At 34.2% G+C, this 16,473-nt stretch overlaps 1 protein-coding gene across 1 annotated transcript; it reads left to right on the top strand.

The window, feature by feature from the left end:
• The first annotated feature begins 11,820 nt into the window (after positions 1-11,820).
• LOC139870646 (protein FAR1-RELATED SEQUENCE 5-like) lies at positions 11,821-14,521 on the top strand. The gene is made up of 4 exons (XM_071858427.1): positions 11,821-11,882; positions 12,046-14,191; positions 14,302-14,364; positions 14,471-14,521. Exons 1-4 carry the CDS (start codon positions 11,821-11,823, stop codon positions 14,519-14,521), a joined length of 2,322 nt encoding a protein of 773 aa, XP_071714528.1.
• Positions 14,522-16,473: the final 1,952 nt, after the last annotated feature.

Raw genomic sequence — 16,473 nt, 5'->3', positions numbered from 1 at the left:
ATATTTAACCTTCTCCGTGACCTGGCGTTGGTATACTTATCTCTTCGATATGGCTCATCAAGAATTGTACAAACAGTATTCTACTTTTGAGATTAATAATTTTTTGAAAGGAAAATTATATTGAAACATGAAGGTATAGTAAGATGAGTGTCCATACGTCCATGAATCACCCATGAGAAGCTACATGAGAACTATGGGCATGAAAATTATGGGTTAAAAAGCAAGCAACCCTATATATACATAATCACGAAATATTAAGATAGATGCTTGAATTAGATAACCATGTTAGCCACTCGAACTTTCTTCCTCTCAATCTATTTGAAGTTCATAATTTGTATCTCATTTAAAGCTACCGGTCCATTCCAACATTTACTTTAAAACACCATGTTATTTGAGTTCTTCCAAATTAGGTATGCACACACCCAATGTAAAGCTTGCCAAATCTCTCTCATATCTCAACATTGTGTGATTTTCGTTGTCATTTGTAGATCGGGCAAATTATGAAATGTCCCGTTCATATTGATTATAAAAGTTCCATATTAATTGATTTCGTTGCGAGGTTTTGACCTCTATATGAGACGTTTTTCAAAGACTGCATTCGTTTTTAAAAACAAATCATAACCTTTATTTTATCGACAAGATTAAAAGGATACCACCTAGATTATCATAAATGATAATCTAAAAAAATATCACACTTACACACTACCAATACATATTGGTTTACAATATTAATATGTTACAACAAAGTAAATTTCGAATGCAGTTTTAAACAATATTATACAAGCATGCTGACTCCAAATCTTGTCCATATATTAGCATGCAACAGCGAAAGCTCTTAATAATCACCTGAGAATAAACATGCTTTAAACGTCAACAAAAATGTTGGTGAGTTATAGGTTTAACCTATATATTTATCAAATCGTAATAATAGACCACAAGATTTCATATTTTAATATACATCCCATACATAGAGATAAAAATCATTCATTTGGTGAACACCTGGTAACCGTCTTTAACAAGATGCATATAAGAATATCCCCATCATTCCGGGACATCCATCGGACATGATATAAAACTCGAAGTACTAAAGCATCCGGTACTATGGATGGGGTTCGTTAGGCCTAATAGATCTATCTTTAGGATTCGCGTCAATTAGGCGTGCACTAATTCTAAAAATTAGTGATGTTCCCTAATTCTTAGGCTACCAAGCAAAAGGGGTATATTCGGCTTCGATCATTCAAACATAGAAAGTAGTTTCATGTACTTGTGTCTATTTTGTAAAACATTTATAAAGCTGCATGTATTCTCATCCCAAAAATATTAGATTTTAAAAGTGGGACTATAACTCACTTTCACAGATTTTAACTTCGTCGGGAAGTAAGACTTGGCCACTGGTCGATTCACGAACCTATAAAAAATATGTACATATATATCAATGTATGTTCAAAATATATTTACAACATTTTTAATACATTTTAATGTTTTAAATATTTTCAGTCAGCTGTCCTCGTTAGTAACCTACAACTAGTTGTCCATAGTTAGATGTACAGAAATAAATTGATATATATTATCTTGACCCAATCCACGACCCAGTGTATACACGTCTCAGGCTAGATCACAACTCAAAGTATATATATTTTTGGAATCAACCTCAACCCTGTATAGCTAACTCCAACATTACTGCATATAGAGTGTCTATGGTTGTTCCAAATAATATATATAGATAGGTCGATATGATATGTCAAAACATTTGCATACGTGTCTATGGTATCCCAAGATTACATAATATATTATAATACATGTATAATACAATATAAGTTAGCTAGGATATGATTTGTATAGAATTGTTACAATATTTCCCGTAGCTACAACAATCAAAAAATATCCAATCTTGTTTTACCCATAACTTCTTCATTTTAAATCCGTTTTGAGTGAATCAAATTGCTATGGTTTCATATTGAACTCTATTTTATGAATCTAAACAGAAAAATTATAGGTTTATAGTCAGAAATATAAGTTACAAGTCATTTTTGTAAGAGGTAGTCATTTCAGTCGAAAGAACGACGTCTTGATGACCATTTGGAAAAACATACTTCCACTTTGAGTTTAACCATGATTTTTGGATATAGTTTCATGTTCATAAGAAAAATCATTTTCCCATAAGAACAACTTTTAAATCAAAGTTTATCATAGTTTTTAATTATCAAACCCAAAAGAGCCCGGGGTGTTACTACGACGGCGTATGTCCGGTTTTACGGTGTTTTTCGTGTTTTCAGGTTTTAAATCATTAAGTTAGCATATCATATCGATATAGAACATGTGTTTAGTTGATTTTAAAAGTCAAGTTAGAAGGATTAACTTTTGTTTGCGAACAAGTTTAGAATTAACTAAACTATGTTCTAGTGATTTCAAGTTTAAACCTTCGAATAAGGTAGTTAAAATATATGAATCGAATGATGTTATGAACATCATTACTACCTCAGATTTTGTGGATAAACTTACTGGAAATGAGAAAAATAGATCTAGCTTCAAAGGATCCTTGGATGGCTTGAAAGTTCTTGAAGCAGAATCATGACACGAAAACAAGTTCAAGTAAGATTTCCACTCGAAATAAGATTGTTATAGTTATAGAAATTGAATCAAAGTTTGAATATGAATATTACCTTGTATTAGAAAGATATCTTACTATAAATAAGAAAGATTTCTTGAGGTTGGATGATCACTTTACAAGATTGGAAGTAAGCTAGCAAACTTGGAAGTATTCTTGATTTTATGATACTAGAACTTATAGAATTTATGAAGAACACTTAGAACTTGAAGATAGAACTTGAGAGAGATCAATTAGATGAAGAAATTTGAAGAATGAAAGTGTTTGTAGGTGTTTTTGGTCGTTGGTATACGGATTAAATATAAAGGATGTGTAATTTTGTTTACATGTAAATAAGTCATGAATGATTACTAATATTTTTGTAATTTTATGAGATATTTCATGCTAGTTGCCAAATGATGGTTCCCAAATGTGTTAGGTGACTCACATGGGTTGCTAAGAGCTGATCATTGGAGTGTATATACCAATAGTACATACATCTAAAAGCTGTGTATTATACGAGTACGAATACGGGTGCATACAAGTAGAATTGTTGATGAAACTGAACGAGGATGTAATTGTAAGCATTTTTGTTAAGTAGAAGTATTTTGATAAGTGTCTTGAAGTCTTTCAAAAGTGTATGAATACATATTAAAACACTACATGTATATACATTTTAATTGAGTCGTTAAGTCATCGTTAGTCGTTACATGTAAATGTTGTTTTGAAGCCTTTAGGTTAACGATCCTGTTAAGTGTTGTTAACTCATTGTTTATTATATCAAATGAGATGTTAAATTATTACATTATCATGATATTATGATATATTAATATATCTTAATATGATATAAATACAATTAAATGTCGTTACAACGATAATCGTTACATATATGTCTCGTTTCGAAATCATTAAGTTAGTAGTCTTGTTTTTACATATGTAGTTCATTGTTAAAATACTTAATGACATGTTTACTTATCATTTATCATGATTAAACATAGTGTATCAATATCTTAATATGATTCATATGTATTTAGTAAAACGTTGTTATAACGATAATCGTTATATATATCGTTTCGAGTTTCTTAATTCAATAAACTCAATTTTATGTATATAACACATTGTTAAAATACCTAATGAGATACTTACTTATCATAATATCATGTTAACTATATATATAATCATATATCATATATATGTCATCATATAGTTTTTACAAGTTTTAACGTTCGTGAATCACCGGTCAACTTGGGTGGTCAATTGTCTATATGAAACCTATTTAAATTAATCAAGTCTTAACAAGTTTGATTGCTTAACATGTTGGAAACACTTAATCATGTAAATAACAATTTCATTTAATATATATAAACATGGAAAAGTTCGGGTCACTACAGTACCTACCCGTTAAATAAATTTCGTCCCGAAATTTTAAGCAGTTGGAGGTGTTGTCGTATTTTCTCTAAATAAGTGCGGGTATTTCTTCTTCATCTGATCTTCTCATTCCCAGGTGAACTCGGGTCCTCTATGAGCATTCCATCGAACCTTAACAATTGGTATTTTGTTTTGCTTAAGTCTTTTAACCTCACGATCCATTATTTCGACGGGTTCTTCGATAAATTGAAGTTTTTCGTTGATTTGGATTTCGTCGAACGGAATTGTGAGATCTTCTTTAGCAAAACATTTCTTCAAATTCGAGACGTGTAAAGTGTTATGTACAGCCGCGAGTTGTTGAGGTAACTCAATTCGGTAAGCTACTGGTCCTACGCGATCAATAACCTTGAATGGTCCAATATACCTTGGGTTAAATTTCCCTCGTTTACCAAATCGAACAACGCTTTTCCAAGGTGCAACTTTAAGTATGACCATCTCTCCAATTTCAAATTCTATATCTTTTATTTTAATGTCAGCGTAGCTCTTTTGTCGACTTTGGGCGGTTTTCAATCGTTGTTGAATTTGGATGATCTTCTCGGTAGTTTCTTGTATTATCTCCAGACCCGTAATCTGTCTATCCCCCACTTCACTCCAACAAATCGAAGACATGCACTTTCTACCATAAAGTGCTTCAAACGGTGCCATCTCAATGCTTGAATGGTAGCTGTTGTTGTAGGAAAATTCTGCTAACGGTAGATGTCGATCCCAACTGTTTCTGAAATCAATATCACATGCTCGTAGCATGTCTTCAAGCGTTTATATCGCCCTTTTGCTCTGCCCATCAGTTTGTGAATGATAGGCAGTACTCATGTCTAGACGAGTTCTTAATGCTTGCTGTAATGTCTGCTAGAATCTTGAAATAAATCTGTCATCCCTATCAGAGATAATAGAGATTGGTATTCCATGTCTGGAGACGACTTCCTTCAAATACAATCGTGTTAACTTCTCCATCTTGTCATCTTCTCTTATTGGCAGAAAGTGTGCTGATTTGGTGAGACGATCAACTATTACCCAAATAGTATCAAAACCACTGGCAGTCCTTGGCAATTTAGTGATGAAATCCATGGTAATGTTTTCCCATTTCCATTCCGGGATTTCGGGTTGTTGAAGTAGACCTGATGGTTTTTGATGCTCTGCTTTGACCTTGGAACACGTCAAACATTCTCCTACGTATTTAGCAACATCGGCTTTCATACCCGGCCACCAAAAATGTTTCTTGAGATCCTTGTACATCTTCCCCGTTCCAGGGTGTATTGAGTATCTGGTTTTATGAGCTTCTCTAAGTACCATTTCTCTCATATCTCTAAATTTTGGTACCCAAATTCCTTCAGCCCTATACCGGGTTCCGTCTTCTCGAATATCAAGATGCTTCTCCGATCCTTTGGGTATTTCATCCTTTAAATTTCCCTCTTTTAAAACTCCTTGTTGCGCCTCCTTAATTTGAGTAGTAAGGTTATTGTGAATTATTATATTCATAGCTTTTACTCGAATGAGTTCTCTGTTCTTTCTGCTCAAGGCGTCGGCTACCACATTTGCCTTCCCCGGGTGGTAACGAATCTCAAAGTCATAATCATTCAACAACTCAATCCACCTGCGCTGTCTCATGTTCAGTTGTTTCTGGTTAAATATGTGTTGAAGACTTTTGTGGTCAGTATACATAATACTTTTGACCCCATATAAGTAGTGCCTCCAAGTCTTTAATGCAAAAACAACCACGCCTAATTCCAAATCATGTGTCGTATAATTCTGCTCGTGAATCTTCAATTGTCTAGATGCATACGCAATTACCTTCGTTCGTTGCATTAATACACAACCGAGACCTTGCTTTGAGGCGTCACAATATATCACAAAATCATCATTCCCTTCAGGTAATGACAATATAGGTGCTGTAGTTAACTTTTTCTTTAACAATTGAAACGCCTTTTCTTGTTCATCCTTCCATTCAAATTTCCTCCCTTTATGCGTTAATGCAGTCAAGGGTTTTGCTATTCTGGAAAAATCTTAGATGAACCTTCTGTAGTAACCAGCTAGTCCTAAGAATTGGCGTATATGCTTCGGAGTTTTCGGAGTTTCCCACTTTTCAACAGTTTCAATCTTTGCTGGATCCACCTGAATACCTTCTTTGTTCACTATGTGACCGAGGAATTGAACTTCTTCCAACCAAAATGCACACTTTAAAAACTTAGCGTACAGTTTTTCTTTCCTCAGCAACTATAGTACTTTTCTCAAATGTTCTTCGTGCTCTTGATCATTCTTCGAGTAAATAAGTATGTCATCGATGAAAACAATGACAAACTTGTCAAGGTATGATCCACACACTCGGTTCATGAGGTCCATGAACATAGCTGGTGCGTTAGTCAACCCAAACGGCATAACCATAAACTTGTAATGATCGTAACGCGTTCTAAAAGCAGTCTTTGGAATATCATCCTCCTTCACCCGCATTTGATGATACCCAGAACGTAAATCAATCTTCGAATAAACTGACGAGCCTTGTAGTCAATCAAATAAGTCGTCGATTCTTGGTAGTGGGTAACGGTTCTTAATGGTAAGTTTGTTCAACTCTCGGTAGTCGATACATAACCTAAATGTACCATCCTTCTTCTTGACAAACAAAACAGGAGCTCCCCACAGTGATGTGCTTGGTCGAATGAAACCACGCTCTAAAAGTTCTTGTAATTGGCTCCGAAGTTCCTTCATTTCGCTAGGTGCGAGTCTGTATAGAGCACGAGCTATTGGTGTAGCTCCCGGTACAAGGTCTATTTGAAATTCAACGGATCGGTATGGAGGTAGTCCCGGTAATTCTTTCAGAAATACATCGGGAAATTCTTTTGCGACGGGAACATCATTGATGTTCTTTTCTTCGGAATTGACTTTCTTGACGTGTGCTAGCACAGCATAGCAACCTTTTCTTATTAGTTTTTGTGCCTTCAGGTTACTAATAAGGTTTAACTTCGCATTGCTCTTTTCTCCGTACACCATTAAGGGTTTTTCTTTTTCTCGTATAATGCGAATTGCATTTTTGTAACAAACGATATCTGCTTTCACTTCTTTCAACCAGTCCATACCGATTATCATATCAAAACTCCCTAACTCTACTGGTATCAAGACAATCTTAAATGTTTCGTTAACCAGTTTAATTTCTCAATTCCGACATATATTATCCGCTGTAATTAATTTACCATTTGCTAATTCGAGTAAAAATTTATTATCCAAGGGCGTCGGTGAGAAACTTAGTTTAGCACAAAAATCTCTACTCATATAGCTTCTATCCGCACCCGAATCAAATAAAACATAAGCAGATATATTGTCAATGAGAAACGTACCCGTAACAAGCTCCGGGTCTTCCTGCGCTTCTGCTGTATTAATATTGAAAACTCTTCCACGGCCCTGCCCATTAGTATTCCCCTGATTTGGGCAATTTTTAATAATGTGGCCCGGTTTTCCACATTTATAACAGACTACGTTGGCAGTACTTGCTCCGACACTACTTGTTCCGACAATACTAGTTCCGGCATTATTTGTTCCTTTAGTTCTGTTATACATTGGTCCGTAGACCTCACACTTTATCGCGATATGACCATTTCTTTTACACCTGTTGCAAAATGTTGTGCAGAACCCCGGGTGATTCTCTTCACACCTTTGGCATTGCTGTTTCTGATTATTGTTGTTGTTGCGGTTGTTATTGTTGTTAGGACGATTATTGTAATTGTTGTTGTTGGGATGTTTGTTGTAGTTGTTGTTGTTGGGATTGCGATTGTTGTTTTTGAGATTTATGTTGCGGTTGTTGGGATAGTTGTTGCGATTGTGGTTGTAATTGTTGTTGTCGTTGTTGTACTGGTGACTCTTGCCACTGTTTTCCTCCCACTTCCTCTTGAGTTGTTTCGTGTTGGCTTCTTCGGCCACCTGTTCTTTAATTCTCCCCTCAATTTGATTTATGAGTTTATGAGCCATTCGACTTGCCTTCTGTATGGAAGCGGGCTCGTGTGAACTCACATCTTCTTTAATCCTTACTGGTAACCCTTTTACAAACGCGTCGATCTTCTCTTCTTCATATTCGAACGTTCCTGGACACAATAGGCACAACTCTGTGAATCGTCGTTCATACGTGGTAATGTCAAACCCTTGTGTTCGTAATTCTCTAAGCTCTGCCTTGAGCTTATTGAACTCGTTTCTAGGACGGTACTGTTCGTTCATCAATTGCTTGAATGCTGACCATGGTAATGCGTAAGCAGCATCTTGTCCTACCTGCTCAAGACAGGTATTCCACCATGTTAACGACGTACTTGTGAAGGTATGTGTAGCGTACTTAACTTTGTCCTCTTCAGTACACCGATTCGACCTTCTTGATCCACCGTTTCAATCCAATTGGCCCTTCGGTTCCATCAAATTACAAAGGTTTGCAGGCAGTGAATTCTTTGTAGGAGCATCCTACACGATTTTTTGTGGAATTAGTTCCACTGTTAGATCCAGAGTTATTGTTATTTTTCATCGCAGCCTGTACTGCGGCTAGGTTTGCTGCAAGGAAAACACGAAAGTCTTCCTCACTCATGTTCAAATTCTGACGAGTTGCCGGTGCCATTTCCTTCAAAAATAGCAAAAAGAATTGAGTTAATCATATAGAATTTAAGAGTAGTCAATAGTATTTCGTAGCATAATATGAACTTATTTATAAAAGCTTTTTCTTCATATTAGCATTTTATAGTTTTAATTCGGGTAGTACCTACCCGTTAAGTTCATACTTACTAGCTACTATACAACTTAACTACTACGCTTCTATATGAAAAACTTATTACAATAAAATTTCACGTTCAAACTTTATACAAAATATTACAAACTTACAATACCGCTATTATACATATAGGATGAAATATAACACATAATAACATTGCTACTCGGCAGCTATAAAGGCAATTCTAGTTAATACGCAAGTTGTTCAGCAAAAGAAATAAAGACACGTAATTCATAAGTCCAGAAACAAGTCATGCATTCTGGTTTTACTAAGACGACTTCCCATCCTTGGTTTTGTGGAAAGTAACCGTTATGACCATTGGCTAAGCAGCATGTTGTAATCTCGTCAAAAGAACAAGGGTTTCGTAATGCCCAACAGCCCCGTAACAATCTAAAAACCTTGTTTCTCATCTCAACTACCGAGTCCGTCACTTGTGGGAATGTTTTATTTAAAAGTTGCAACCCAATGTTCTTTTTCTCAATTTGATGAGAAGCGAACATTATTAACCCGTAAGCATAACATGCTTCTTTATGTTTCATGTTAGAAGCTTTTTCTAACTCACGAAATCCTATGTTGGGATATGTTGAGTCAAAATAGGTTCTTAACCCGTAGCGTAAACTTGCATTTGGGTTCCTCGCATTTAACGCTTTAAAGAAAACACTGCGTAACTTACGGTCTCCCCAATGTGATATACCCCACCTATCAAAGGAAAGCCTTTTATAAACTAAGGCATTTCTGGAAAGTCTTTCAAATGTTTGACAAGTTAATTTCGCCATAACTAAATGTGCTGATGAATTCTGACCGACTCTAGACAAGATTTCCTCAATCATATCCTCTGGTAGGTCTTCTAAAATATTCGGTTGTCTACCCTTAACGTCCATTTTGTTTTTATACTTTAAAATAGACAAGGATTAGATTCGTAAAAGATAATTAACAAACAATACAAGCAATTTTTACATAGAACATAAAAGGACAAGCACACTACAATACACATAATACACAACATGATTACAACCCTCTAATCTGAATCACTGGTTTCTTCTTCTTCGGACTTGGTTCGTTTTCCTAATTTTCTAGGGATATATGGTGTTCCTCTAATACGAGCCGTCGTTTTCCATAATGGTTTAGAAAAACCTGGTGGTTTAGAGGTTCCCGGGTTATTGTTACAATTTAAGAAATACGGACGTTGCCGATACATATAAAGTTCATCGGGGTTGGAATCAGGTTTCTCTATTTTTATACCTTTCCCTTATTATTTTCTTTTGCTTTATTAAATTGGGTCGAGGTAATTTCTATAATATCATCGGAATCCTCATCGGGATCCGATTCATCGGAAAATTGGTAATCTTCCCAATATTTTGCTTCCTTGGCGGAAACACCATTGACCATTTTTAACGTTGGTCCGTTGGTTGAGGATTTTCTTTTATTTAATCAATTTACTGTAGGTATCATTATTTCTTCCTCCGGAACCTCTTCTTCTTCCGGTTCCTCCTCTTCCGGTTCCTCCTCTTCCGGTTCCTCCTCTTCTGATTCCTCTTCGGGAATTTGTGAATCTTCCCAAAGTATATTCGACTCTTCATTATTATCAGGTGAGGCGATGGGATTTGTACTAGTGGTAGACATCTATCACACAATATCAAACATATTAAGAGGTTAATATATCACATAATAATTACATATAGTTTCCAACAAAAGTGTTAAGTAATCGTTTTTAAAGAAAACACAGTCGAAGTCCAGACTCACTAATGTATCCTAACAAACTCGATAAGACACACTAATATAAATTTCTGGTTCTCTAAGACCAACGCTCGGATACCAACTGAAATGTCCCGTTCATATTGATTATAAACGTTCCATATTAATTGATTTCGTTGCGAGGTTTTGACCTCTATATGAGACGTTTTTCAAAGACTGCATTTGTTTTTAAAAATAAAACATAACCTTTATTTTATCGACAAGGTTAAAAGGACACCACCTATATTTTCATAAATGATAATCTAAAAGAATATCACACTTACACACTACCAATACATATTGGTTTACAATATTAATATGTTACAACAAAGTAAATTTCAAATGCAGTTTTAAACAATATTATACAAGCATGCTGACTCCAAATCTTGTCCATATATTAGCATGCAACAGCGGAAGCTCTTAATAATCACCTGAGAATAAACATGCTTTAAACGTCAACAAAAATGTTGGTGAGTTATAGGTTTAACCTATATATTTATCAAATCGTAATAATAGACCACAAGATTTCATATTTCAATATACATCCCATACATAGAGATAAAAATCATTCATATGGTGAACACCTGGTAACCGACATTAACAAGATGCATATAAGAATATCCCCATCATTCCGGGACATCCATCGGACATGATATAAAACTCGAAGTACTAAAGCATCCGGTACTTTGGATGGGGTTCGTTAGGCCCAATAGATCTATCTTTAGGATTCGCGTCAATTAGGCGTGCACTAATTCTCAAAATTAGTGATGTTCCCTAATTCTTAGGCTACCAAGCAAAAGGGGCATATTCGGCTATGATCATTCAACCATAGAAAGTAGTTTCATGTACTCGTGTCTATTTTGTAAAACATTTATAAAGCTGCATGTATTCTCATCCCAAAAATATTAGATTTTAAAAGTGGGACTATAACTCACTTTCACAGATTTTAACTTCGTCGGGAAGTAAGACTTGGCCACTGGCCGATTCACGAACCTATAACAAATATGTACATATATATCAAAGTATGTTCCAAAATATATTTACAACATTTTTAATACGTTTTAATGTTTTAAATATTTTCAGTCAGCTGTCCTCGTTGGATCCGGATTCTCTACAGTTAGAGATAACATGACATATCATGTTATATTAATAATATCCGTCAGATCTAATGTACGGTTAAGATTGACAAATTTCCCCACCTTTTTTCTTCCCTCCTTTTTGACCACAACTTCCCTCCAATTTAATGTAACTTCTCTATCTTATATTCTACTACTGACATTTACGCATACATGTATGACATATGTACTACAAAAGTAACTCATTAGTTTTAAAAACTAGCATGAATGGTATGGATGGCATGGATGACATGGATGACAAGAATGACATTGATCACTCTTTTAGGTATACTACAATTAATTGTCAGATGTTGATTTTTTAGCTTTTTGTAGGAAAGCACAATTCGTAATATATATACATCATGTGAATTAAAGAATATATAAGCATCATGTAAAAAGGAAATAAATATTTTTAAACTAACAATTGGTTTTTAATGTACTTATAATAGGTCTACACAGATAGATATCACCTATGAGCCTCAAATGGGCATGAAATTTGAAACTGTTGAGGATGCATGGCAGTTTTGGGTTAATTATGGTGCACGAATTGGTTTTGACGTTCGTAAAGAATGGAGTAATAAGAACAAAAATGACCAGCGTATAACTTCCGCAAGATTTGTATGTAACAAACAAGGCTTCCGGAAAACGGATAAAAGAGATCATCAGACTAAATGTCCGCGAGCCGAGACTAGGACAAACTGTGGATCGCGAATGGGTATTATATTCAATAAGGATACACAAAAATATAAGATAACTGATTTTGTACGTGAGCATAATCATATGCTTCATACTCCCGAAACCGTGCACATGATGTCATCACAAAGAAAGATATCTCAAGTTCAAGCAATGGAGATTGATTTAGTGAATGATTCCGGGATTAAGACCAAAGCATCTTATGAGCTAATGAGTCGACGTGGCGGAGGAAAATCTAGTGTTGGCTACACTTATATAGATCAGAAGAATTACATTGGAAGAAAGCGACAACGAGAATTAAAATATGGTGAAGCTGGAACTTTATTGAGGTACTTTCAACAACAATCACTAGAAAATCCATCCTTTTTTTATGCAACCCAATTAGATAGTGAGGAACAAATAACAAATATATTTTGGGCTGATGCAAGAATGATTATGGATTATAGTTATTTTGGTGATGTAGTTACTTTTGATACTACTTATAAAACTAACAACCAGTATCGACCTTTAGGTGTATTTATTGGTTTTAATCACCATAAGGGAATAACTGTGTTTGGGGGTTCACTTCTATATGATGAAACTATTGAATCTTTTGAGTGGTTGTTTAGGACATTCTTAGAAGCACATAACAACAAAAAACCAATTACGATTTTTACTGATCAAGATCAAGCAATGGCAAGTGCCCTAGTTAATGTTATGCCAAATGTACATCATGGGTTATGTACTTGGCACATTATGCAAAATGCTATAAAGCATGTGGGCAATATTGTGAAGGATGATCGTAGGCTTCTTAAGGATTTTAAAAAATGTATGTATCAATATGATGATCAACAAAAATTTGAGAAAAAATGGGAAACAATAATTGATTATTACAATGTCAAAGAGAATACATGGTTGAAAGGTATTTATGAAAAGAAAGAAAAATGGGCTAAATGTTATATGAATGATGTGTTCACATTAGGAATGCGAAGCACACAACTTAGTGAAAGTTTGAATGGTGATTTAAAGGACTACTTGAATTGTGAACTGAATATTCTTGATTTCTTTAAGAATTTTGTGAGGGTAGTAGAAGATAAGCGTTATAATGAGTTGAAAGCCGAGTTCGATTCTAGGCAAAAGTTACCGAGGGTGAGGATGCCTAAATCGCCATTGTTACAACAAGTTGCCCGGGTTTATACTCCATCCGTTTTTGAATTATTTCAAGAGGAGTTTGATTGGTCATTGTCAGCTTCAATAAAGCATCACAATGAGACGTGTAATGTGCATACATATGTAATCGACATGTTCAATCAATATGGAGAGTACATTGTCACAATCAATCCTTCAGAAAATACCATCTGTTGTAGTTGCAAAAAATTCGAAACTTTTGGATACCTTTGCTCTCACAGTTTGAAAGTTCTTAATGTCATGGATATAAAAATACTTCCAGAGAAATACATCTTAAAAAGATGGTCAAGAGAAGCCAAGAATGAAAGTGTTCAAGATGTTAATGGAAAGGAGGTGCATGTAGATGCAAACTTGAGTGCAACACAAAGGTATAGATATTTGTGCTCAATATTAGTTAAACTTGCATCAAAAGCATCTCAATATGAGGAGACCTATGATTTTCTAGGAAGAGCTTCGAATGAATTATGTAAACAAGTTGAAAGCATGTGTGTTAACCTTAATAAAGTTACTGTTGAGAATAGCGGAGTTGATGGATCGTCATCTAAAAGTAAGGATAAAAAAGAGAATGATGAATCACCTTCAAATGTGAAAGGGATTAAAAAAACAGCAGGTCAAAAAGGAAGGAGAAGACCAAAAAGTTGGGTAGAAAAACTTCCAAAGAAGAAAAAAAATGATATTGACTCAGTTGCGGACAAGGTATTCGAGAAGTTCAAGGGATTTCTTTGTGATGCTCAGGTATATATATTATAATTGTAAGTATATATATGTGTGTGTGTACTGTGTATTGAGTAGCATGTAGATGTGGATTATATTATTATATACTGACTTGACTTATTTTTGAACAGGCCTATAATCTCAATCACTCTTTTCAATTATCTCAGGATACAAGGACCTTGCTTAATAATGTGGTAACTTAATAAGTTATACTACATACTTTGTAATAATAAGAAAGTAAACCTTTTACCCTTTAGTTCATATACGGAGTAATTTTGAAGCATATGTGCTTTTTTGTAGGACACTCGAAATGGGAATCAGGATTCAAATATAACTTCACATATGAACTGATTTTTGGAGATCAAGTCATTGTTATCTCATGAAGTCAGACTCGAAATTTAAGACTAATTGGCTTTTTTATTATGAATGAATCTTTATTATTTGTTGTGAGGATGTTACTCTAATTTGGTGGTAATATGAATTTTAATTTGTAGAGAATATTGTTCATACATATTATGGAAGTACTTCCTTTTATCCAGTTTTTCGGAGTGTTACAAGTAAGGAGAGAGAAAAAAGATATAGAAATTGGAAGTTACATTAAAAAGGGGGAATCAAAAAGGGTACGAAAATTTTCAATCTGGGCCGTATATTAAATCTGACAGATATTATTAATATAACATGACATGTCATGTTATCTCCAACTGTAGAGAATCTCATCGTTAGTAACCTACAACTAGTTGTCCATAGTTAGATGTACAAAAATAAATTGATATATATTATCTTGACCCAATCCATGACCCAGTGTATACACGTCTCAGGCTAGATCACAACTCAAAGTATATATATTTTTAGAATCAACTTCAACCCTGTATAGCTAACTCCAACATTACTGCATATAGAGTGTCTATGGTTGTTCCAAATAATATATATAGATGGTTCGATATGATATGTCAAAACATTTGCATACGTGTCTATGGTATCCCAAGATTACATAATATATTAGAATACATGTATAATACAATATAAGTTAGCTAGGATATGATTTGAATAGAATTGTTACAATATTTCCCGTAGCTACAACAATAAAAAAAATATCCAATCTTGTTTTGCCCATAACTTCTTCGTTTTAAATCCGTTTTGAGTGAATCAAATTGCTATGATTTCATATTGAACTCTATTTTATGAATCTAAACAGAAAAATTATAGGTTTATAGTCAAAAATATAAGTTACAAGTCATTTTTGTAAGAGGTAGTCATTTCAGTCGAAAGAACGACGTCTTGATGACCATTTTGAAAAACATACTTCCACTTTGAGTTTAACCATGATTTTTGGATATAGTTTCATGTTCATAAGAAAAATCATTTACCCAGAAGAACAACTTTTAAATCAAAGTTTATCATAGTTTTTAATTATCAAACCCAAAACAGCCCGCGGTGTTACTACGACGGCGTATGTCCGGTTTTACGGTGTTTTTCGTGTTTCCAGGTTTTAAATCATTAAGTTAGCATATCATATAGATATAGAACATGTGTTTAGTTAATTTTAAAAGTCAAGTTAGAAGGATTAACTTTTGTTTGCGAACAAGTTTAGAATTAACTAAACTATGTTCTAGTGATTTCAAGTTTAAACCTTCGAATAAGGTAGTTTTATATATATGAATCGAATGATGTTATGAACATCATTACTACCTAAGGTTTTGTGGATAAACCTACTGAAAATGAGAAAAATAGATCCAGCTTCAAAGGATCCTTGGATGGCTTGAAAGTTCTTGAAGCAGAATCATGACACGAAAACAAGTTCAAGTAAGATTTTCACTCGAAATAAGATTGTTATAGTTATAGAAATTGAATCAAAGTTTGAATATGAGTATTACCTTGTATTAGAAAGATATCTTTCTGTAAATAAGAAAGATTTCTTGAGGTTGGATGATCACTTTACAAGATTGGAAGTAAGCTAGCAAACTTGGAAGTATTCTTGATTTTATGAAATTAGAACTTATAGAATTTATGAAGAACACTTAGAACTTGAAGATAGAACTTGAGAGAGATCAATTAGATGAAGAAAATTGAAGAATGAAAGTGTTTTTAGGTGTTTTTGGTCGTTGGTATATGGATTAGATATAAAGGATGTGTAATTTTGTTTACATGTAAATAAGTCATGAATGATTACTAATATTTTTGTAATTTTATGAGATATTTCATGCTAGTTGCCAAATGATGGTTCCCACATGTGTTAGGTGACTCACATGGGCTGCTAAGAGCTGATCATTGGAGTGTATATACCAATAGTACATACATCTAAA

The sequence above is a fragment of the Rutidosis leptorrhynchoides genome, chromosome 10, assembly GCF_046630445.1.
Source record: "Rutidosis leptorrhynchoides isolate AG116_Rl617_1_P2 chromosome 10, CSIRO_AGI_Rlap_v1, whole genome shotgun sequence".
Lineage (NCBI taxonomy): Eukaryota > Viridiplantae > Streptophyta > Magnoliopsida > Asterales > Asteraceae > Rutidosis > Rutidosis leptorrhynchoides.
The sequence above is the reverse complement of the archived record's forward strand: the minus strand, read 5'-3'. Positions and strand labels throughout refer to the sequence as shown.